This window comes from Sciurus vulgaris (assembly GCF_902686455.1).
Source record: "Sciurus vulgaris genome assembly, chromosome: 16".
In the NCBI taxonomy this organism is placed as follows: domain Eukaryota; kingdom Metazoa; phylum Chordata; class Mammalia; order Rodentia; family Sciuridae; genus Sciurus; species Sciurus vulgaris.
The window spans coordinates 19,326,957-19,350,983 of NC_136477.1; the positions used below are offsets into that span (position 1 = coordinate 19,326,957).

Sequence of the window (24,027 nt, forward strand, 5' to 3'; positions counted from 1 at the left end):
TAAGTTGTGTGTGTGTATGCACCTCTTACATGGCCAACTGGGTACTCTTCTATGTTATTGGAATTGGATGACCAAAAGTACCTTTTATGATAACACTGAGAATTTTGCTCAGTAGTAGAGCATGTGGTTACCATACATAAGGCTCTAGGTTCAATCCCCAATACTAAAATAATAGTAATGAATGAAGAGCTAGGATATGTGAGGCACTGAGAAAGATTATAATGGGAACCATTAACAAATCTGTTCTAACCATATATGCATTTTTAAATGTATTAAACTTAGATGTACTGTGTGTATGTGAATGCTTGCTTTTTTTTTTTTTTTTTTTTCCCTCTCAGTGCTGGGAATGAAACCCAGGGCCTTGCACACGGTAGGCATGCATTCTACCACAAAGCTACATATTGAGTACTATTTGGTCTTTGTCCCTGTTTCCTGGCATTATAACTCTCACCTTTAAGAAATTTTGAAATGATTGTCCTTTTTTTAAGTCCTTTTGACCAAATCATTTTTTAAAAAAAATTTAACGTAGATGGACACTGTTCCTTTATTTATTTCTATCTGGTGCTGAGGTTTGAACCCGGTGCCTCACTTGTGCTAGGCAAGTGCTCTATCACTGAACTACAACTTCAGCCACCAAATCATTTTTTGATAACCCTTTTTCTTTCTTTTTGCAGTACTGGGGATTGAACTCATGGGTGCTCTACCACTGAGCTACAATCCTAACCCTTTTTAGTTTTTTTTAATTAAAAATTTTTTTTTTTGTAGTTGTAGGTGGATAGCATGCCTTTTTTATGCAGTGCTAAGAATCAAACCTAGTACCCCACATACACTAGGGAGGCTCTCCACCACTCAGCCCCAGCCCCAGCCCCAGCCCTGCTTTTTAGTTTTTGAGAAATTGCTGAGATTGGCTTCAAACTAGGAATCCTCCTGCCTCAGCCTCTCATGTTGCTGAAATTATAGGCAAGTGCCACCATGCTTTGCTTCTTTTTATTTTGTGAGACAGGGGTCTCACCAAGTTGCCTCAGGCTGACCTCAAACTTGTGATTCTCTTGCCTTACCCAAGTGTGTTCCTGGGTTATGCCCCTGCACCCAGCTTGGCACGTTTCTGTAAACTGAACTTTATTTGGAACACAATCATACTCATTTACTTGTATGTGTGTGCGTGTGTACCTGCGCGCCCTGCACAGGCGATTGAACTCAGGGCCTTGCATATACTAGGCAAGCACTCTACCAGTGAGCTACATTCCCCAGCCCTTTTTATTTTGTGACAGTGTCTACAAAAGGGGCTTAGGCTGGCCTTGAACTTGCAGTCCTCCTGCCTCAGCCTTCTGAGTAGCTGTGATTACAGACATGTGTCACCATGCCCAGCAAAATTATTTAATTTTTGATGAAAAAGAATTTTTTTAAACAAAAATGAGGTCATAGAGTTTTTCAAATTATCTCGAGCAAAAAAGTTGGATTCACTCCCTGTAAGAACTAACTTTCCTCTCCACAGCTCCAGGCAGATGAAATAGCTTTTTGAACTCCTCCAGTGGGTTTTCCTTGCTCTCTCAGAAGTTAAATAATAGAAACAATGTACCTGGGGGAACTCCATGATCCAAAAATGCTGACTCATTAGTGAAAATTAACTTTCTGGCAAGTTAGTTAACCTCTCTGTGCCTCAGTTTCCTTTTCTGCAGTAATACAATTGTATTTAGTACAGATCATGGCATATAGTCCCTCATAAATCCAGTAACTATCATTATGTCTAGAGCATAAGTTCTTAGCATGATTTGTAACTTACCTATTTTTTTCTTATCATCTGACCTAGACAGTTTATCAGGTCATCTTTCTCTAGTCTTTTCCCCCTAATCTCCTTCACACTGCAGAGATAATGCTATCTTCCTAATATATAAATCTGATCATGTCATTTCCTCTGTTAAAGCTGGTTTCCCAGTGTTTAAACGTATAGTCAATATTTACTACCACAACCAAATCACATCGCTTGTACCCTCATGGACTTAAGCAGCACTTCACCAAGAATTCTTTCACCATTCAGTGCCTTTGTTTCAATTGTTCTCGATGTCCAGAATGTCCCTTCCTCCCTGATCATATTTTATTCATTTTAAAAAGGTCTGAAAAACTCCTTAGACCTTCTCACAAGCAATTAGTGACTTTCTTCAGGCCATACAGCATCATGTCCAAAATTTGTTAGTAATATAAAACCTTCCTGCCGCTAATGAAAGCCTTTATGTACCAGTTATTTATTAGATAACAGATCTTGGTCCTGGCGGCGAGGATATATTTGTGCACAAGAAAAATACCAGGACGTGGTAAGTGAGATTAGTGTTCAAACCCATACGATCGATTGGAGCTCAAGGGCAAAGCGCCTGCGTGGGGAGACCCTGGGTTCCAGTGCTACCACTGCAAAAAGATAAATAAGAAAAAAGTATTTTGAAGACGTGAGGCGGAGTGCCTTTCACATGCACATGGGAAGGTAGCGCAAGCCGAAGCACCGGCAGCGGGAGCGTGAGAAGGGTCAGCAAGGTCGAGGACGCACCGCAGCGTCCGGAGGGTCACGCAACTCTCGGCGAGGGGTCTGCGGCGCGAAGGCTGCCCAGGCAGCTTTTCGCTGGGTCCATCCTGCCTACGGACATTTCTGGCAGCGGCTCTGGTCACGACGCAGAACCTCGTTGCGACAGTGGACACACTCAGGAAGACCCTGGAGAACCTGCCCTGCTGAGGCCGACCCCAAGCGGTTGCTCTGCCCAGCGGTCACAGGCGAGACGGGAAAACGCATGTGGAGAGTGCTTTCGTGGTTGCGGCGCAGGTACTACGCGTGCGCCTGCGCGCGCTAGCTTCGGTTGCGGCGCCGGTGCTGAGGGGGCGGAGCTTCCGCGCCGGAAGGGGGCGGGGCGGCAGCCGAGCGCGCGGGTGCGGACGGGAAACCGCGAGGGCCGGGGCGGGTGGCGGGGCGACGGACGGCGACGATGGCCGCGGCAGCGGGCAGCGGGCCGGGGGCGGCGGCGGGCGCAGGGGGCGCTGGGGGCGCTGCGGCGGCTGCGGGCCTAGCGGTCTATCGGCGGAAGGACGGGGGCCCTGCCGGCAAGTTCTGGGAGAGCCCGGAGACGGTGTCTCAGCTGGACTCGGTGCGCGTCTGGCTGGGCAAGCACTACAAGAAGGTGGGTGCGCGCGCGGGCCAGGGCCGCTGGGGCCGGGGCGGCGCGGCTCGGGCGTCCTCCGAGCCGCGCGGGACAACAAAGGCGGCGCCGCCCGCCACGCCCCCGCCGCCTCGCGAGGCCTGGTCCCGGCCTGCCGAGAGCCGGCGCCCCCGAGGGCGCGAACCTCCTCTTTTGTTAGCTCCTGGAGTGTGCGGACGGGGTTCGTTAGAGATCGAGCTAGTGTGGTCGAACCAGCTCAAGTTTTACTTAGAGACTGGGTTTCCCAGCCTGAGGTAAGGAAGGATTTGCTACCTCCTGTGGATTTGCTAAGGGATCGTGGACGAGTGTCCACGGAAGTTAATTACGTAGGTTAGTAGCATGAACTACGGACAGTACTAAGTAAGGAGAACCTCAGGACTTAAAAAATGACGGTTTCACTTTATGGCACTTTTGGGTGGTGTGTGGTGTGAGGTAATGATCGGTAGTATGAAATGCGTTCTTCAATGAAGCCTTCCCTGAGGACCCCATTTATACCAGCACACCCCATTTCATATTACCTTTATTTTCTTAATAGTGATTTTAATTTTCTTTCACTTATTTGTTTCTCCTACTTTGGAATGTGAATTTTGCTGAATCAGCGGCTTTCAGTTATGACTTACAAAACTTGTTTATAACGTTTTCAAATTTCCCCACGATGTAAATATGCAGAAATGATTCTCTTAGACTGTGTAATAAAGCAGACAGCCAAAAACACTCCACTCCCAGATTTCAGGAGACTCCTCAGTTCTGTTTTTCCCCTTCCACAGCACTGGGGCAAAGGCTTTGTCAGGACCTTGTTCTGGAAAGGAGTTGGTGCTTGGTGCCTTGTAAGGTATCCCATCAATAAAAAGTGAAGTTAGCAGACATGGTGGCACATGCCTGTAATCCTAGTGACTCGGTAGATCAGGCAGAAGGATCTCAAGTTGAAGGCCAATCCCAGCAGTTTAGTAGGACTCTGTCAAAAAATGAAAAGGTCGGTGGTAATAAAAATAAAATATAAATTAAAAATGAAAAGGTCAGTGATAAATAGTGCCCCTGGGTTCAATTCCCAGTACTGGGGGGACGGGGATGGGGCCAGCTGTGTCACGTTTATTTGAAATAGTTGCTGAGACTTTGAATTGCAGCTGCTCTGAAAATGCAGTATTAAATGCAATAGAAATATTTAGTCAAAGTTCATCAATTTTTATACCAAATAATATATTAATAATTAGTAACTTTGTCTTTAAAGCCTGAGTTGTCATTATCCTAGACCTCTATCCACCCTATAGGACGGATATTGATCAGCCTCATAACCACTTCTTCACCTATCCAAGCAGATCTCAAAAGGATTATCAAAGCCTAAATGTTTACTGAATGAATGAAGAGATAAGCTAGTATAGAAACTTTTTCAATAGGGTCTACAGCTTAGTGACCTGTCGGCTTTTGACAGGTGTTAAGCTTGGGCAGAGATCTTGCATTCCTTTGATATTATGCTGTAGTACTTTCTGAGGGACTGTTCTTTATCTGAAGTTTGAGGAAGTGAGAGACAATAATTATATTTTTAGGCACTTTGATTTTTTTTCCTTTTGAAATCAAATTTGGAACTATAGATTTTCTCATTTACATGTAGGCAGACAAGAATATTAATCTCTTATACAACAGGTTACTTTTTTGGTGTAGCAATAGAGCTTCTAGAATTGGCTAAGGAAATAGAATAATTGAAACTGACCCCCTCTCCTGTGTTGGGGATTGAACCCAGAGGGTGCTCTACCACTAAACGACATGTCCACCCTTTTAATTTTAAGACAGGGTATAGCCAGGAACAGTGGCACTTGCCTGTAATCCCAGCTGCTCTGGAGGCTGAGGCAGAAGGATCTCAAATTGGAGACTAGCCTCAGCAATTTAGGAGGCCCTAAGCAACTCTGTGAGACTCTTGTCTCAAAAAAAGATAAAAGGATCTGGGGATGTAGCACAGTGGTAAAGCACCCCTGGGTTCATTCCCTAGTGCCAAAACAAACAACCCCCCCAAAACAAAAAACTAAAAAGGGGTGGGGATGTAGCTCAGTTGTGAAGGTCCTTGGGTTCAATCCCCAGTACCAAAACAAAAAACACAGGGTTTTACTAAATTGCCTAGGCTGGCCTAGAACGTGTGATCATCCTGCCTCTGCTTCCTGAGTTGCTGGTATTACAGGTATGCTCCACTGTTCCTAGTTTGTTAATTCTTTTAAATTATATAACCTTCAACCAATACTTTTGATTTTAAATTCAGTGAAGCTGTTTTTTGGTGTTTGTTTTGGTTTTAGTGCTGGGGATAGAACCTGGGGCCTTCTACACAGATACATCCTTAACCTACTCTCCCCACCTGTACTGATGCTTTAACAAAACTACTCAGAAGGGCTATTCCTTTGAATATGGAGGAAGAGAGAGGGAAAAAGCAGATAATAGTCATTTCCCTCTCTTCCAATGCTCAGTGCATTGATCTGGGCCCAGTTTCTTAAACTGGGGTAGCTTTAGGCTTGGATGATCTTGAGGTTTGTTTGGATGGTGAAGAAGTGGCTGTGAGGCTAGCTGACACATTTGTCCCACAGTGTTGAGGCCTAGGCTAATGTTGACTCAGCATCCCTGAGGCTTTAAAGTGAAAGTTAAGTTTGACTTGTATTTCTACTTTGTATATACATTGATGGGTTTTGAGTAAACATTGCTGTTGCATTTAACAATGCATTTTCAGAGCAGCTGCAACTCTTAGACATCTCAGCAATTATCTGAAATAAATGTGCCATTGCTAGCTAGCTCCATACCCCCCATGTCTCACCCTGCCCCTACCCCGTACTGGAAATTGAGCTCAGGAGCACTCTACCACTGAGCTATACCACCAGCCCTTTTTATTTTTTATTTTGAGGCAGGGTTTCATTAAAACAGCCAGGCTGGCCTTGAATTTGCAATCAGTCCTGCCTCTGTCTCCTGAGTCACTGGGATTATAGGCATGTACCACCATGCCTGTTAGCCCCAGTTTTATTAATGAATTTACTATTTATTCAGTGAACAGTTGAGGAACTACTATATCTCAGGTATTTAAAACAACTCACCAGAGTCAGGCATGATGGTGCATCCCTGTAAATCCAGTGATCAGGAGGATCACAAGTTTGAGGCCAGCTTGGGCATTTAGTGAGACCTTGTCTCAAAAATAAAAATGAAAAAAAGGGCTGGAAGTGTGACTTAGTGATAGAGGACCTCTGAGTTCAATCCCCAATACCTGTTCCACCCTCTGCCCCTCAGACTCCACAACCCAGACAGGCGTTGTGGTGTATACTCATAATCCACCTGTTCATGATGATGAGGCAGGAGGATTACAAGTTCCAGGCCAGCCTGGGGAATTTAATGAGAACCAGTCTCAAAAATTAAAAAGAAAGAAAAGGAAAAAAGGTTTAGGGATAAGCACTGTGATAGAGTGCTTTTATAGCATGCCTAAAACATTGGCTTCAATCTCAGATTTGCTTAACTTTTTGCTTTTTTTTGGTTCCTGAGGTCCAACCCAGGCTTTACCCATGTGGTGCAGGAGCTCTACCATTGAGCTATACCACCAGTCCTTGACTTCTGTATTATAATAAAATTTATTCATTTTGTTAAAATACGCCCCTGCCTCCCACCCTGTGATGCTGGGGACTCCAACCCCCATGCTTCCTGCATGCTAGGCAAGTGCTCTAGGACTGAGATACAACCACAGTCCCTAAAATTTATTTTTTCACTGAAATATGTAATATCTGAAGTGGATTAAAAAAAAAAAAAATCCAGTGGTTCTTAAAGTGTGATTCCCAGGCCAGTAGTGCCACCTGAGAACTTGTTTGAATGCAGTTTCTTGGGCCTGACCTGTTGAATTAAAAATTCTGGGCATGGGGCTGATAATCAGGAGATTCTGTTCCGTGCTGAAATTTGAGAACTATAGTTATAGACTAACAGTTAACATCATCTCTGCCTAATTAATTATGTAAAACTTGTTTCCACTGTTTTAATTCCTATTTGACATACGTGTATCACTTTGTGACCATAAAGAAATATTTCTACAAAACATCTTATGAGTAATATCAAAGGAAGGAAGTTGGGGTTTTTTTGTTTTGTTTTTTTCTTTTTTGTACTGGGCATTGAACCCAGTGGTACTTCACCACTGAGCTACATACCCACTATAAAATTTTTTTTACTTTGAGACAGGATCTTCCTAAGTTGCTGAAGCTGGCCTGGAACTTGTGATCCTCCTTTCTCCACCTCCCAAGTCACTGGGATTATAGGTGTGCTGTATCACACCCAGCTAAAGGAAGCTTTTTATAATGATAAAAATGAGTGGTCTAGAAAAGGGACAGGCAAAAATTTTCCCTAAAAGGCAGATAAGTTACGTAAGACATTGTGCACCCTGGTGTCTCTCACTTGCAGCTACTCAGCTCTGCTGTTTCCTGAAAACAGAAATTGATTATATGTAAATGAATGTGTTGTATTTCAGTAAAATTTAGGGAAATTTAAATTTGAATTAAATGTACTTCAAAAAAATTTTGTAGTTGTAGATGGACTGCAAGCCTTTATTTGTTTTTTAAATTTTTTTATGTGTTGCTGAGGATCGAACCCAGTGCCTTACACATGCTAGGAAAGAGCTCTGCCACTGAACTACAGCCCTAACCCTTACGTGTATTTTTCACGTGTCAAGAAATGGTATTTAGTTGGGTGTGGTGGTGCATACCTGTAGTCCCAGTAGCTCTGGAGGCTAAGGCAAGAGGATCACAAGTTCAAAGCCAGCTTCAGCAACTTAGTGACCCTGTCTATAAATAAAATATTAAAAAGGGCTGGAGATGTGGCTCAATATTTAAGTGCCCCTGAGTTTAAGAAAGAAAGAAATGGTATTCAAATTTTTTTCCTCTCCAACCATTTAAAAATATAAAAACCATTCTTAGCTTGTGGACACAGAAAATGGGCAGTTGACTGGATTCTGCTCACCTCTGCTAAAATACTTTGTATGAATAAAGCATTTCAAGAAAATGCCAGGTTTCAGGAGATAATTGTCATGCAGCTGTTTCATTTATGATAGAAAGCTAACACAGTCAACAAATAAAAATTTGAATATAAAAAGATTGCCATTTTATATTATGCTGTTTCTTTGGCAGCACAAATTGAGAACTTTCAACTCAATGCCCAGTAATTGTGGACTCAGCAGCTGATGGTATTTTTTAGTATATCTGTTAAACATATTTAAAATAAGATGGTGACTCTCCGACACTAAAAATTTAAAATTTATTTATTTATTTTTTGATACTGGGGATTGAACCCAAAGGCCCTTAACCACTGAGCCACATCCCCAGCCTTTTTTCATATTTTACTTAGAGACATGGTCTTGCTAAGTTGCTTAGGACCTTGCTAAGTTGCCAGGACTGGCTTTGAACTCGAGATCCTCCTGCCTCAGTCTCCTGAGCCGCTGGGATTATAGGTAAAAAAATATATATTTTTAATAATAGAAACATACACATTAACCTTGAGATGTTGTATAGTACTTGGAAAGATGTTTGCTACTAAGAAGAAAAATTAAGTTGTTCCTTATGGAAACACAGCTCTTTTTCCTGCTCAAAATTGGGTACAGTGGTGCATGACTATAATTTTAGACTTGGGAGGCTGAGGCAAGAGGATCACAATTTCGAAGCCAATCTCACCAAATTAGTGAGACCTTAAGTAACTTAGCAAGACCTTGTCTCAAAATAAAAAACAAAATAAAAGGTATAAAATGTATTAAAAAGGAGGTATTAGCTGAAGGCACAAGCCTGTCATCCCACCTGTTGGAGAGACTGAGACAAAGTTTCACAGATTTGAGGCCAGCCTAGGAAACTTTGTGAGACTCTGTCTCAAAATAAAATAAAATAAAATAAAACGGTCTGGAAATTGACTAATGGTGGAGTTCTTACTTAGTATGTACAAGGCCCTGGGTTTAATCCTTAGTACCACCAAAAAGCAAATGAAAAAAAAAAACAACTTTTTTTTTCTCTTTTCCTGTCCCCCTTCCCCCAGTACTGGGGATTGAACTCACTCTACCATTTAGCTATATCCTCACCCCTTTTAATTTTATTTTTTAATAGTATCTAGCTGAGTTTCCAAGGTTGGCCTCAAACTTGGGATTCTTCTGCCTCATCCTCCAGAGTGACTGGGATTTCAGAGAGGGTGGTATCTTGCACCTGCTTTAACTCTTTTTCTGATTTTTTTTTTTTTTTTTTTTTTTTTTTTTTGGTACTGGGGATTGAATCCAGGGACACTTAACCTCTGAGCCACATCCCCAGCCCTTTTTATATTTTATTTTAGAGACAGGGTCTCTCTGAATTCCTTAGGGCCTCACTAAGTTGCTGAGGCTGACTTTGAATTTATGGTCCTCCTGCCTCAGCCTCCCGGAGCTGCTGGGATTAAGGCATGCGTCACCGCCCCCAGCCTCTGTTTTTTTTTTTTTTCTTTTCTTTTTCCCTTCCATTACTGGGGTTCAAATCCAGGGCCTCTAGCATGCTGGGCAAGTGCTCTACCACTGAAGTACACCACCATCTCTCTCTCCCTTTTTTTGGTACCAGGGATTGAACCCTGGGGCACTTAACCAGTGAACCACATCCTCTGCCCTTTTTTATTTTTTTATTTTGATATAGTGTCTCTAATTTGCTTAGGGCCTTGTTGAATTGCTGAGCCTAGTCTCAGACTTTCAGTCCTCCTACCTCAGCCTCCCAAGTTGCTGGGATTATAGGCATGCACCGCCATGCCTGATTTATCCAGTTTTATTTTTCATCTTTTTTTTTGTTGTTGTTGTTTTTGGGAGGGGGGTGTTGGGGATCGAACCCAGGGCCTTGTGCTTACAAGGCAAACACTCTACCAACTGAGCTATCTCCCCAGCCCCCCAGTTTTATTTTTAAGTACACACAGATGTGTTTTCTAAGTCTCTAAAGCAGAGAGCATGTCTTGTATATCTCTAAATTTGCCAGAATGCCAGTGCTTTGGAGGTATTAGAGTAAATTGACTTTATTTTTTGCAACAAATGTACCAGTTTTTTAAACCCTTTCTTTTCCTTGCAGTATGTTCATGCAGATGCTCCTACCAATAAAACTCTGTCTGGATTGGTGGTACAACTTCTTCAGTTCCAGGAAGATGCCTTTGGGAAGCATGTCACTAATCCGGCTTTCACCAAACTCCCTGTAGGTATTTCAACTTACAATGGTGGTATCTTTATTTTTATTTTTTTGCAGTAATGAGGTATTGAAATAGGGGTACTGTACCATTGATCTACATCCCCAGCCCTTTTTCCTTTTGAGACAATGTCTTGCTAAATTGACTAGACTAGTCTTGAACTTGTGATCCTCCTGCCTCGGCCTTCTGTAGCTGGTATTACAGGGTTCCCCACACCTACACTGGTGGCATCTTTGGTTTCTTTGGTTTCCATACCCTTGAGTGTAGCCCACAGCTGATTCCCTTTGTTGTTGTCAGCTTGTAGAATAAAATAAGAACTCTGAACAGAATTGCAGCTGTAGTGTATTTCTGTTTTTTACCTATTGGAAGTTGCTTTTTCCAGAGTCATTTAACTTTTGCATTAAACACTGCAACAATCATTAAAAAGACTTAATATTTTACTATTACAATTTCCTGATGTCTCTGCTATACCATTTAGATCATTCTTTTTCCTGATTGAATTCGTGTGACTAGGGTACTATTTTGTGGGTCTTTTAATTTAAGAGATGGGGTCATACTGTGTTGCCCAGGCTGGCCTCAAACTCCTGGTTTTAAGGGATCCTCCTGCTTCCACTTCCCAAGTAGCTGGGACTACAGGGATATGCTACCTTGCCAGGCTATTTTGTGGAATTTTTATATATTGTCAGTGGGGAATCTTCTAGCTTGTGAAAATACAATTCTTATGTCCTTATAATTGGTTCATTTTTAAATTTTGTCTTGTTCTTAACTCTTTTTTTTTTCTTTTCTTTTTCTTTTTTCCCTTATTGGTTATCTCACCTAGACTCTCTCGGGTGCTGGACAAGTACTGTTACTACTTAGCCCTTTTTTAAAGTTTTTTTTTTTTTTGCGGTGCTGGGAATTGAACCCAGGGCCTCAGGCTTGCAAGGCAAGCACTCTACTGACTGAGGTATCTCCAGAGCCCCCTTTTTTAAACTTTGAGACAGGCTCTTACTAAGTTGCCCAGGCTGGCCTCAAACTTGGAGTCCTTCTTCCTTTAGCCTCCTGAGTATCTCAGATCATAGTCATGCACCCACCAGCAGGTCTTGCACAACTGGTGTTTTGACTGATAGTTTGACTTGGTGTTGAAGTAGTAGGTTATGCTTTATTTCCTTTTAAGATTTGTGGAGTTTGTTGTCTTTTGAGTATTTGATTTTGTAGAGAGAAAAACCTGGCATTACCTATTTTCCTATTTTCTATGCTGATCTTTTATTTAAATTTTTTTAGTTGTAGATGGACACAATACCTTTATTTATTTTTATAGCTTAATGTATCTTAATAGCAAACACAGAAGACAGACAACATTAAAAACAGGTACTTGCATGTAGGACAATTCAGTTAGAAAAAAATAGTGAATGCATGGAATCAACCATATGATAAAAATGTGGAAACACCATTTAGTTGCCAACAATAAGAAATTTACTTGTTTAAAAAAAATCCAAATGCTGGCATTGTTCAACAGTTTTATTTGTAATTGTTATAAAGTTGAACTGCTGAAACTTGTTCACTGAAACATTTTGACTTGCATTAATGCGTTACATTCCTGCATTTATATTAAAAATTCACACACAAATGAAAATGGAAAAACAGCCAATACCTGATTTCTGTCCACGGTTTTTCTACTCACAATCATATACTTAGGTACCTTTTGACCCCATGGAAAAAAATATGTAACGTTCAGAACTACCAATAACAGGAAGAAGAGAAAAAAAAATTTTTTTTGAGAATGAAATGTTTCCCATCGTAGTGAATTCTTAAGCATGTTCTCCACGTATGCGGTGTGCTAGTTGAATGTCTTTTGGCATAATTGTTACACGTTTGGCATGGATAGCACACAGGTTGGTGTCTTCAAAAAGGCCAACCAGATAGGCCTCACTTGCCTCTTGCAAAGCACCAATAGCTGCGCTCTGGAAGCGCAGATCTGTTTTGAAATCCTGAGGAATTTCTTGCACCAGACGCTGGAAGGGGAGTTTGCGAATTAGAAGTTCAGTGGACTTCTAATAATGTCTAATTTCACAAAGCGCCACAGTACCAAGCGCTGTAACCATGAGTTTTCTTCACCCCTCCAGTAGAGGGCGCACTCTGGCTTTTGTAGCCAGTTGTTTTCCTGGGTGCTTTACCACTGGTCGATTTGCGGACAGTCTGCTTTGTACGAGCCATGGTAGAAAGACCTCCTTACTTATCCCCCTTCTCCTTCAGCTGGAGCTCGTCAAGCTAAAGGTGGCACTGGTGTTAGAGAGCCACCTTTATTTTTTTTGTGCTGCTGAGGTTAGAACCCAATGCCTCATATGTGCTATACAAGCACTGTACCACTGAGCCTCAATTCTAGCCCTATACTCATCTTTGAAATTTTTTCTTTTTGTAGTGCTGGGGATCAAACCCAGGGCTTCACACATGCTAGAGAAGCTCTCTACCTCTGAGCTATACCCCCCCTAGTCCTTTTTCTTGATGTTTGAAATTCAGTATTTATTTATAATTCATGATATGAAGACTCAGTTACATTTCTTTTCCTTTTTCTTGTGTGTAGAGGTACATGGGTTTGAACCCAAGGCCTTTTTTTTTTTTTTTTTTTTTTTTTTTTAAATGGGTATTGAACCCAGGGGTGCTCTACCTCTGAGAGACATCCCCAGTTCTCCCAGTTCTTTTTATTTTTTTTTATTTTGAGACAAGGTCTTCCTAAGTTGCTAAGAGTCTTGCTGAGTTGTCTAGGATGGTCTCTAACTTGCAGACCTCTTGACTCAGCTTTCCCAGTTGTTGAGATTACAGGTATGAACCACTAACCCTGGCTGTTCATGGGATATTTAACTCCTGGGAACCAAAACATTTACTTCCAGATTTTAGAGATTAGAAAAGAATATTTTTAAGCATAAGCCATAATTAAAAATAATTCATGGCTTAGTGCCCATGGGACCAGATGTTTTTCTCTTCCTCTTAAAACAGTGTTTAAAAATCTTACTAAATGAAGCAATTTGAGAGGCTGAGGCAGGAAGATTGCAGGGTTGAGGCCAGCTTCAACAATTTATCAAGGCCTCTGGGAACTAGGGTTGTGGTTCAGTGGTAGAGTCCTTGCCTAGCACATGTAGGGCACTGATTTCCATCCTCAGCACCACATATAACGATAAATGAATAAAATAAAGTTATTGTGTCTATCTACAAATACAAATAAAAATATTTTTTAAATAGGGGGCAGAGGCTAGGGATGTACCTCAGTGGTAAAGCGCCTCTGGGTTCAGTCTCCAGTACCAAAAAATAAATAAATAAATAAATAATGAGAGAAGTTGCTAAGGCTTGTTTTTTTTTTTTTTTTGCAGTGCTGGGGATCGAACCCAGGGCCCTGTGCTTGCAAGGCAAACACTTTACCAACTGAGCTATCTCCCCAGTCCCAAAGAGTTGTTTTTTTTCCCCTCCGCTCCCCACCCTCATCTGAGGGTCCGGGGATTCGAACCATAGCCCTTGCGTATGCTAGGCAAGCACTCTCTAATATGAGCTATTTCATCAGCTCTGGCTTGTTTCTATTTTTAAAATTACTTTTATATATATTTTTAGTTGTTCATGAACCTTTATTTTATACATTTAACTTATGAGGTGCTGAGAATCTAACCCTGTGCCTCACACATGCTAGACAAGTGCTCTACCACTGAACCACAACCCCAGCCCCTGAGGCTTGTCTTGAACTTGAAATCCTCATACCTCCTGATTCACTGGGGTTACAGGTGTGTGCCATTGTGCCTGACTGATTATTTATTATTATAAATTTCTGAGCTGACTGTGCTGTTATATACCTATAGTTCCTATTACTTAGACTGAATGAGGAATATACCTTTAGCTCAGGAGTTTGGAACCAGCCAAGACAACATAGCAACACCTTGACTTTTGAAATATGCACATGCACACAAGCATACACAAAACTAATTTTATTAAGTAAAAAAATATTTTAATATTAATTTTTGTAACTTGAGATTGATTATATTGTTAAATCTAACTGTAATTTTCTTTGAATTTATTTTTTAATTCATAGGAGAAACAAATCATATGTATTATTGGGGTATTGTGTGATGTTTTCATACATACATAATGTAATATTTAAATCAGGCTAATTTTTATGTTCTTCCGGTTATTGTTTACTTTTAAGATCTTTTTGTTTTTGCTGTTATGTAATTACATTTCACTGTGTCTGGGTGTGGTTTATTTTATATACTATTAGTGTATTTCTCAGTACTGATGTGTTTCTTGAACATGACAATTTATATCCTTGCTAAGTTTTGAGAAATTTTGACTTTTATTCTATGTATATGTCCAAGATCCTGTATAATACTTGTTTTTTATTTGACTTTAATTTTATTTATTGTGGGAGTTATATGTATATCTCAAATCTTTCTGTTTTGTATTATCTTTAATCATTTTTATACATTATATATTTTGATTTTTGGGGGGATTACTGAGGATTGAACCCTAGGGCACTTTACCACTGAGCTATATCCCCAGTTCTCTTGTTTAATTTTTAGTTTGAGACAGGGTCTTACTAAGTTCCAGAGGTCTTGATCAGTTTCTGAGACTGGCCTTAAACTTGATATCTTCCTGCCTTAGCCTCCTGGGCTGCTGGGATTACAGGCATGCACTACTATGTCTGGTTCATATATTACTAATTTTATAAGCAGTTTTTTCCCATCATCTGAATATTTTGATTATTTTACTCCAACCTTTTTTTTTTTTTTTTTTGTGCCAGGGATTGAACTCAGGGGTGCTTAACCACTGAGTCACATCCCAGCCCTTTTTAATTTTTTATTTTGATACAGGGTCTCACTGAGTTGCCTAGGACCTTGCTAAATTGCTGAGGCTGGTCTTGGACTTGCAATCCTCCTGTCTTAGCCTCCCAAGCTGCTGGGATTACAGGCATGCACCATCGGAACCTGATGATTCTAATTTTATTGTATTTTTCTTTCTTTCTTTCTTTCTTTTTTTTTTTTTTTTTGCGGTGCTGGGGATTGAACCCAAGGCCTCATGCTTTCAAGGCAAGCACTCTACCAACTGAGGTACATCCCCAGCCCCGTATTTTTATCTCTTGATAATCACTTAATCATTTTGTTTCTGGTTGTTTGAAATTTGGTTGAGGACTAGTTCTTATTTTACTTCATTTATTTTTATTTGTTTACTTTCTTTGAAATGGGATCTGTGTTGGCCAGGCTGACTTCAAATGCCTGGACTCAAGCAGTTTTTCTGCTTTAGCCTCCCCAATATTCAGCACACGAGTGTATGTGCCCTGTACTGGACTAAGTAGTTGGTTTCTTAAAGTACTTCAGAGGACCTTTAATTAGGTATGATGTTTCCAGGCTAAGTGATTAGTGTTAAGTTCAAAACACAAATTATCTTGAGATGGAAGCTCTTTTCCTCTTTTGATATTAGAAAGGCAGATTTTTTTTTTTTTTCTTGCTTATCTTTTCCCTAATGATTCCACCTACTAATCTCTTCAATTTATATACTTGTGTGGCGGGCAGTTGTATTAGTTCCATTGTCCTACTTTGTTTTGGTCTAAGTTCTCATTTCTTGTCCTGGCGCAGACATTAAAATCCTCAACCTTACGAAATCAAGGTTGAAGACCAGGCATGGTGATACACTTCTGTAATTCCAGGAGGATCGCAAGTTCAGGCCAGCCTGGGCTATTTAGCATCACCCTGACTTGAAATATTAAAAAGTAAAATGGGACAGGGAAAATAAAGGGCAGCATTACTTAACTATTTAATCTCTTTAGTATTTTCATCCACCATATTACCCTAGGATCACATTTTTTTACCACATAAGATCACTAATTTTACTTTTGAGTTGTTTCATTTTCTTTTTTTCCCCCTCTTTGATTTTTGCACCTAGGGATTTCCTTTGTTTCTAGATTTTTCAGCTGCTCTTTTAAAACATCTGGGCTTGAGATGTGATTCAGTGGTAACATGCTTGCTTGTCTAACATGCATAAAACCCTGGACTTGATTCCTAGTACTGCACACCCCTCAAAGAAAGTTGATTGAAAATCGATTGCATGGTATTCAGCCTTTCTAGTTGTTTGTAGTGGTAAGTTTTTATTGTTACTTAACATGTCATGTGGTTGGAACCATAAACACTTTGTCATACACAAAATGGGATGAAAAAAGTCAACTTTGTAGGATTGTTGTGAGAAGTAAATGAGGTAATGTATTGAAAGATCCTCACAATAAAGTCTCACTAATTGATAGCAATACTGCTTTTTTTTTTTCCCTCACCAAGTATATTCCAAGAATATTATAGGAGTGATTATGATTAGAAGTGCTAATTATAAGACTGACAAAATAGACACCAAAGATGTTATAATACATAATGAAATTTATAGAATATTTGATTATCATCCTACTTTGTGAAGTAAAAGAATTCTGGAATCTGAGTGATACTTTTTTTTGTTTTTCCCTTAGCTCTTTTATGATGTGAAGATGACTAACTTCCCTGAACTTTCTTGGTTCTTGCACACATTGATTCTGTTTTTACTTTTTTTTTTTTTTTGGTGCCAGGGATTGAACCCAGGGGTGCTCTCCATCGAGCCACATCCCCAGCCTTTTTTTATTTTTTATTTTGAGACCGGATCTCACTCAGTTGCTTAGAGCCTGGCTAAATTGCTGAGACTGGCTTTGAACTTGACATCCTCTTGCTTCAATCTCTCAGGCTGCTGGGATTATAGGCATATGCCACCATACCCAGCCTTTATTTACTTCTTTACATTCATTTTCTGGCACAGTCATTTGTTCGTTAATGGACCTACCATGACATTATAAAGGTATATACTCTACCTGAAAAAACACACATCATACTCCTCATTTTCACCAATTTGTTAGCACTACTTTGTCTTCAGTGATAAAGTGTTACCAAAAGAGGACTATTTTGCCCACTTGCTGTACACCTGTCACTGTAATGAGTTTTCCAAAAGAAAAAAGTATTTTTCACAGGACCGTTAAAAGTAAGGAGGCAGGAGTCCCAACGGTTGATTCTGCTTCCTCAAGGATAGGGTTTTGGCACACGTATGAGATGACTAAGGCTGTATAAGGTGTGGGGAAAGGTGATTGATTGGTGGCAGGGAAAAGTGAAGTAATTGTTGGTGTGCACATGTAATCAAATTTCATGGCTCTTTATAGGACACATGTTCAGAAAACAGCAGTGTTAGTGTTGTCTCAGGGTGGAGTTTTCTGTCAAAAGGTCACCCATAACTTATGCAGGCCCAAGTGAGGTGTCTATGGTTTCAACCCATTTGAGATAGACAAAAGCTGCTTCCAAGTTCTTGAAAAGCAACTTAAACAACTGTTAGTAGGTGACTCCTATGTCAGAGATGTTATCTAGAGCAAAGGTAAAGAGTGTATACCACTTAGCTACCTGACTTCTAACATTGGTGATAATCTGAGCACGGTGATGCATGCCTATAATCCCACCAACTCAGGAGGCTGAGGCAGAAGGATTGAGAGTTCAAATTCAGCCTCAGCAATTTACCAAGGCCCTGTGTAATTTAGTGAGACTCTGTCTCAAAATAAAAAATAAATAAATAACTGGAAAATGGCTCAGTGGTTAAGCATCCCTGGGTTCAATCCCTGGTACCAAAAAAATAAAACAGTAAAATTAGTGATAAAAGTAAGTGAAGTCAGATGGTTTATTTAGTTTTCCTGGGTTTCAGAATGAATAAAGAAATAAAGACAATATGGCATAAACTTAAAGCATTTTTAACTATTGTGATAAATTTCATTTTAAGTTTCATTCAGCTCAGCAATTTTGGATAGACTATAAATAGATAGGGAAGAGACCACTTACATACATTCAGAATAAAATTAAACTTCAAATTAAGTTAGCCACAGATACAGCAGTTTATTAAAAGCTGGACACAGTGGCACATACAGTGGAGTTGAGGCAGGAGGATTACAAATTGGGGCCATCCTCAGAAATAAAAAGCTGGGGATATAGATTGTGGTAGAGTGCCCCTGGGTTTAGTCCTCAGTACCAAAACATACTGGGGTCACAGCTGAAGTAGAGGTAGCCTGTTAGAGCTATCCCTGACTCTTAGAGTCTCTAATTGGAGTCTGCAACTGCTAAGATACTCAGGCAAAACAGTGTCTCATTGCCTCTGAAAAGCTTAGTTTTTGTTACCTTATTGCCCTTTTATTCTTCAGGTGTTAAATCAAGAATTTATTGTAACATTCTGTGCTTTGCTTTTAGGGAATGTTCATGAACCTTAGCTCTTTCGTATTTGAATCATACCCAGTGTGAGTTAGGGCAAGACCTCTTCATTTTGGGGATGGTTGCATGGCGAAATACAGTGAGTGCCCAGTGGGTGTCCCTGAAAAATCTTTTGCGTCTGTCTAGTTTTCCATTTTTTGACTCTAGTTTATGTCTTGATTCTGATACTGTGCTTGTTGTGAGGACCATAATCCTAAATTGATTTTTACATAAGCTCTAAAAATTTTATGTGAAATTTCATCTTTTAAAAATATTCTGTCAGCCAGGTGTGATGGCATACACCTGCAATTCAGGAGGCTGGAAGCAGGAGGGTTGCAAGTTTGAGGCCAGTCAGCCTTAGCATTTTAGTGAGACCCTGTCTCAAAAAAATTAAAATTAAAAAAAAAAAAAAAAAGGCTAGAGATGTACTTCAGTGGTAAAGTACTCCTGAATTCAATCCCCAGTACCACAAAAAATAGATAAATTTATCCCATCTCCTTTTATTTAGTGTTGAGTTGGTGGGGGGGGGGGTGTCTTTCAGTGTTGCCCAGACTGGTCTCAAATTCCCAGAATCATCCTCCTGCCTCAACCTCCTAAATAGCTGGCTGGACCTTTAGGTGTATGTTTCTACGCCTGGTTGTCCCATCCTTTTTCTTTTTTTTTTTTTTTTTTTCAGCACACTGGTGGGGATTGAATTCAGCACTTTACAACTCAGCAACCTTTTTTAAACTTTTTTTAGTTTGAAATAGTCTCACTAAGTTGACAATGCCTAGAACTTGTGATCCTTCTGCTTCAGCTTCCCAAGTCTGGAGTTATGGTCCTAGGGTGCCATTGTGCCTTATCTAATTTGCTCCAACTTATAATGTTGTAATGTTGTTTTTCTTTATTTCCTTCATTCCTCTTTTTTTTTTTTTTTAAATTGGGAATTGAATCCAGGTGCACTCTACCACTGAGCTACATCCTCAGTCCTTTTTAATTTTGAATTTTTGTTTTTATTTATTAGTACTAGAGATTGAACCGAGGAGTGCTTAACCACTGAGCCACATCCCTAACCCTTTTCGTTTTTTTGTTTTTTGTTTTTTTTTTTTTTTTTTTGAGATAGGATCTTGCTAAGTTGCCAGGCTGGTCTTGACCTTGAAATCCTCTTGCCTTGGCCTCCCAAGTTTCCGGGATTACAGGCATGCACCATCAAGCCTGGCTTAAAGAGTTTTTCTTGTACTTTATTATTGGAACAAATGCCTTTGACAGATTCATTAGTTTCCTTCTTTACTTTCATTCAGATCTTACTAATGGAAAATTGAAACTCGTATTCTACTTCATTATCATTATCCATCCTCATAGTGATTGAATAGGTTATTTTTATCTGTCTTAAGCATATAAATGGAATGATAAAATTTTTCAGATTTAATATCCATTGAGGAATTGACTTTATAATTGTGTATACGTGTCTTGTTCTGGTCTGCTCAATATACATTTCTCAGTAGCATGGATCTTAGGTTTTGTTTTGTGTTTTTGGTACTGGGGATTGAATTCAGAGGCATTTTACCACTGAGCTATATCCCAAATCTGGTTTTGTAATTTTTAAAAGTTGTTTTTTTTTTTTTTTAAGATCAGCCCTAGAACTTTGTGTGTTTATGTGTGTGGTATTACAGATCAAACAACCCAGGTTTACTTTTACCACTGAGCTACCTCTCCAACCCAGCCCTTTTTTATTTTTTTATCCTTTATTTTGAGACAATGTCTCAATTAGATGCAGAGACTGGGCTTGAATTTTGTTTCCTCAAGTTGGAGTTCTGTACTCATTGAACAATAACTGCCAGTTCTTCCTCCTTCTGACCCTGGCAGCTACCTTTCTGCTTGTTGTCTCTCCTCTTAATGTTGATGTCACTTAGTTCTTCAGAATTCACTTTTTTTGTAATAGTTTTCAAAGAAAAAAAAAACAAAATGTGTTTGTAATGATATTTCATCTTTTTAGCCGATTTGATGCCCAGTTTATATTCAGTTTTTACTTAGTAATGTAGAATTCAGCATTTGATTTGAGCTGTTTTTTTTTTTTGTGTGTGGTGCTGGGGATTGAACCCAGGGCCTTGTGCTTGCAAGGCAAGCAACTACCAACTGAGCTATCTCCCCATCCTTGAGCTGTATTTTTATGATCCATAATATGCAAATCTCAGTCTCTTTCTCTATTGTGGTGGTGCTGGGGATTGAACTCAAGGCCTCACACATGCTTTGCAATTGTTCTAGTACTACTTCCCCAGCCTACAGATCTCTTTAAAATTATTCTACAAGTTTTCACTATAAATTAAATACAGTTTAATAAAAGTTATGCTGTTTTGCTTTCTTTTTTTCTTTTCTCCTCTTTTCTCCCCTTCCTTCTTTTTGATGGAACTCAGGGCCTTGTATGTACTATTCAAGTGCTCTGCCACTGAGCTGCATCTTCAGCCCTCTGGTGTGTTTTAGTGGTCATTAAAATATTCTAATTGAGGAACTAGGGACAGAGCTCAGTGGTAGATGCTTGCTTAGCGTGCACAGGGCCCTGGATTAAATCCCCACTATTTCCAAACAAACTAAAATCTAAATGTGGAAAAATTTATTGATATGCTAATATTTCTTATACAGAAAAATTATTGTTTAAAGTTTTATATAAGTGGAACTTTTCATTAGTACATTACTATTTCCTTTCAAAACACTCCGTATGTGTTTTTGGGGAGAAGGTGTGTTACTGGTAGAATGCTTTGTGTGTGTGTGTGTGTGTGTATGTGTATTTTAACTTGCTTTCACAGCTCTTTATTCAGAGAATAATTTAAAGTTAATATACCTTAAAAGGAGATATTTTATTTTAAAAATATTTTTATTATTCATTGATGAACGAACCTTTATTTATTTGTATGTGGTACTGAACCCAGTGCCTCACATATGCTAGGTGAGTGCTCTACCACTGAACCACAATCCCAGTCCCAATAGGAGATCTTTTAAATTCACTTTCGGAAAAATTTTATAAATCATTTTGTTCAAGAAAGTATTTCAGGGCTGGGGTTGTGGCTTAGTGGTAGCACACTCACCTAGTATTCGGAGGTGGCCCTGGGTTTGATCCTCAGCACCACATAAAAACAAAGGTATTGTGTCCACCTACAACTGAAAAAAAAAATGTTTAAGGATGTTTATTAAATTAACAGCCATTCAGTCATTTATCTTTGAGTTTCTAAAACTTGGAATTCGAACAGGAGTAATTTTGTCAGAACCTTTATTTTTCTCACACGTAATTTGTATCATTTTTAGGCAAAATGTTTCATGGATTTCAAAGCTGGAGGCACCTTGTGTCATATTCTTGGGGCTGCTTACAAGTATAAAAATGAACAGGGATGGTAAGTTTTTGTATTTATATATATGACTTGATGTGATATTTAAGTTATTTAATGTTACATTTTGTTCTTTTGTTTGGTGCTAGAGAATTCTATAAACATTATGATTAAGTGTAAAAGCAAGTTGTGTCTTATCAGGAGCCTTATTTTTTTTTTTTCCTGAATCCTAGAAAAATACCAAACAACTATTAATTTATTAGGCAAACAAATTTTTTTCTCTGTGATTAGGAATCAAACTCAGAGTCTTACGCTTGCTAGGTAGTTTACGACTAAACCCTACCCCCGGCCTAAGTTACTACTCCTCCTTATCCCCCATTTTTTCATTATTGTTGCACATGATGTTGGTATTTGTTGTTACGTATTCATAAATGCATATAACATAACAGCTATGGGGAGATAGCTCAGATAATTGTGAAGAATTATCCATTGTACTAGCATATTTAAAAACTGCTTCCTGCAATCATCTAGCTTTTTAAATTTTTTAAAAATTGTTTTAGTTGTTGATGGACCTTTATGTTTATGCAGTGCTGAGAATCGAACCCAGCCTCACACATGCTGGGCAAGTGCTCTACCACTAAGCCACAACCCCAGCCCAAGCTTTTTAAATTTTTTAAAATAATGTAGTAAAGATTCAAACCAGTTTTCTTATTCCAATATTCTCGCATGTGGCTGCATATAATTTTTTCTATTTAGGTATAATAGATCCCTTTCTTTTTTTACACACATGCCATTGCCAGGCTCTAATTATCTCTGTGCTGTTGGCTGCCCGTTTGGAGTGTGACATACTTGACCATCCTCTGGGGATGATCTCTAGGGTTTTTTAAGCTTGCCATCTTCATACAAAGCTTCTTACTAACTTTGGTCACTTCCTCCACACAAGTGTTCTCCTATATTGTTATCTTACTCCATAGCTCAAGGACATTTTTGTTTGCCTTTTCCCAAGTCCTTACAAGATAACTGACCCAATTCCTGAGATAAGGACTTTAATCATCTCTCATCAGACTCCACCTCCTAATAGTGTTGCACTAGGGTGGTTTCTCATACTTGAGCTTTGGGGGACACAGCAGTTGCCAAATCATCTTCTAATAAAATTGTATTTATTTATAGGCCTAAAAATGTATTGATGGTGTACCTTTTCTCCTGTTACTAGCCACCAGAGTATTTGTTGGCATTTTTTATTTCCTCACCTTTTGATCTTTGCATACCTGAGATAGAATAAAACTATTTATCTCTTGCTTTCTCTCTCCTCCTCGCTTTTCTACTCTCTCTAGCATGCGCCCTTTCTCTTTTCCTCTCATTTTCTCTCTTACCCTGCAGGGAGACACGTGTAATAAACTCCCTTATGTGATTAAAAAAAAAAAAAACAAAAAACCAAAAAACTATTTATTGTGTAATTATAGTCGTCATTAGTATTTCTATGGGCAAGCTTGAACATCTTTTCATATTATAAAAAGAAAAACTTATTTAAAAAAATTTTTTTAAGATTTATTTTTTGGGGTGAGGAGGTGCTAGAGATGGAATCCAGGGCTTTGAATATGCAAGCATTCTACCACTGAGGCAAGCTCAGGGATAGCAGTGAACTAGTTACATCAGAAACCCAGCCCTTAAATATTCTTGGTAATTTAAAAATAAAATCTTTCATATTGACTTGTTTTCTTCATTTAATTTTTTCCTAATGTCCATGCATTTTAAATGCTTCTTTTACTTATATGGTATTCTGATTATTCAGGAAAGCTTAAGTCTATATTATTAAATCTTTTTTAAAATTTATTCATTTTGATTCATTGTACACAAATGGGGTACAACTGTTGTTTCTCTGGTTGTACATGAAGTAGAGTTGCACCATTTGTGTAATCATACATGTACATAGGGTAATGATGTTTGTCTCATTCTGTTATTTTTTCTTCCCCCCATCCCTCCCACCCCTTTTTTCTTCTCTACAATCCATCCTTCCTCCATTCTTGCCTCCCTCCAACCCCCCATTATATATCAGAGAGATCATTCGACCTTTGGTTTTTTGGGATTGGCTTCTCTCACTTAGCATGATATACTCCAACTGCATCCTTTTGC

The 24,027-nt window shown here is 39.3% G+C and overlaps 1 protein-coding gene and 1 pseudogene across 6 annotated transcripts in view; one reads left to right on the forward strand and one right to left on the reverse strand.

The window, feature by feature from the left end:
• The first annotated feature begins 2,952 nt into the window (after positions 1–2,952).
• The window catches only part of SMARCC1 (SWI/SNF related BAF chromatin remodeling complex subunit C1), a 169,979-nt gene continuing 148,904 nt past the window's right edge, over positions 2,953–24,027 (forward strand). For 2 of the 5 annotated variants that reach the window (XM_079116710.1, XM_079116711.1), the window contains exons 1-3: positions 2,953–3,161; positions 10,235–10,354; positions 21,875–21,960. In XM_079116710.1, the coding sequence (XP_078972836.1) occupies positions 2,970–3,161; positions 10,235–10,354; positions 21,875–21,960 (398 nt within the window). In that variant the 5' untranslated portion in view covers positions 2,953–2,969. The remainder of the gene's footprint in view (positions 3,162–10,234; positions 10,355–21,874; positions 21,961–24,027) is intronic. The other 3 variants (XM_079116712.1, XM_079116713.1, XM_079116709.1) reach the window with 2 other exon arrangements.
• Positions 11,807–12,891, reverse strand: LOC306647437 (histone H3.3A-like; annotated as a pseudogene). The gene has a single exon. The product of its transcript is annotated as a histone H3.3A-like (transcript).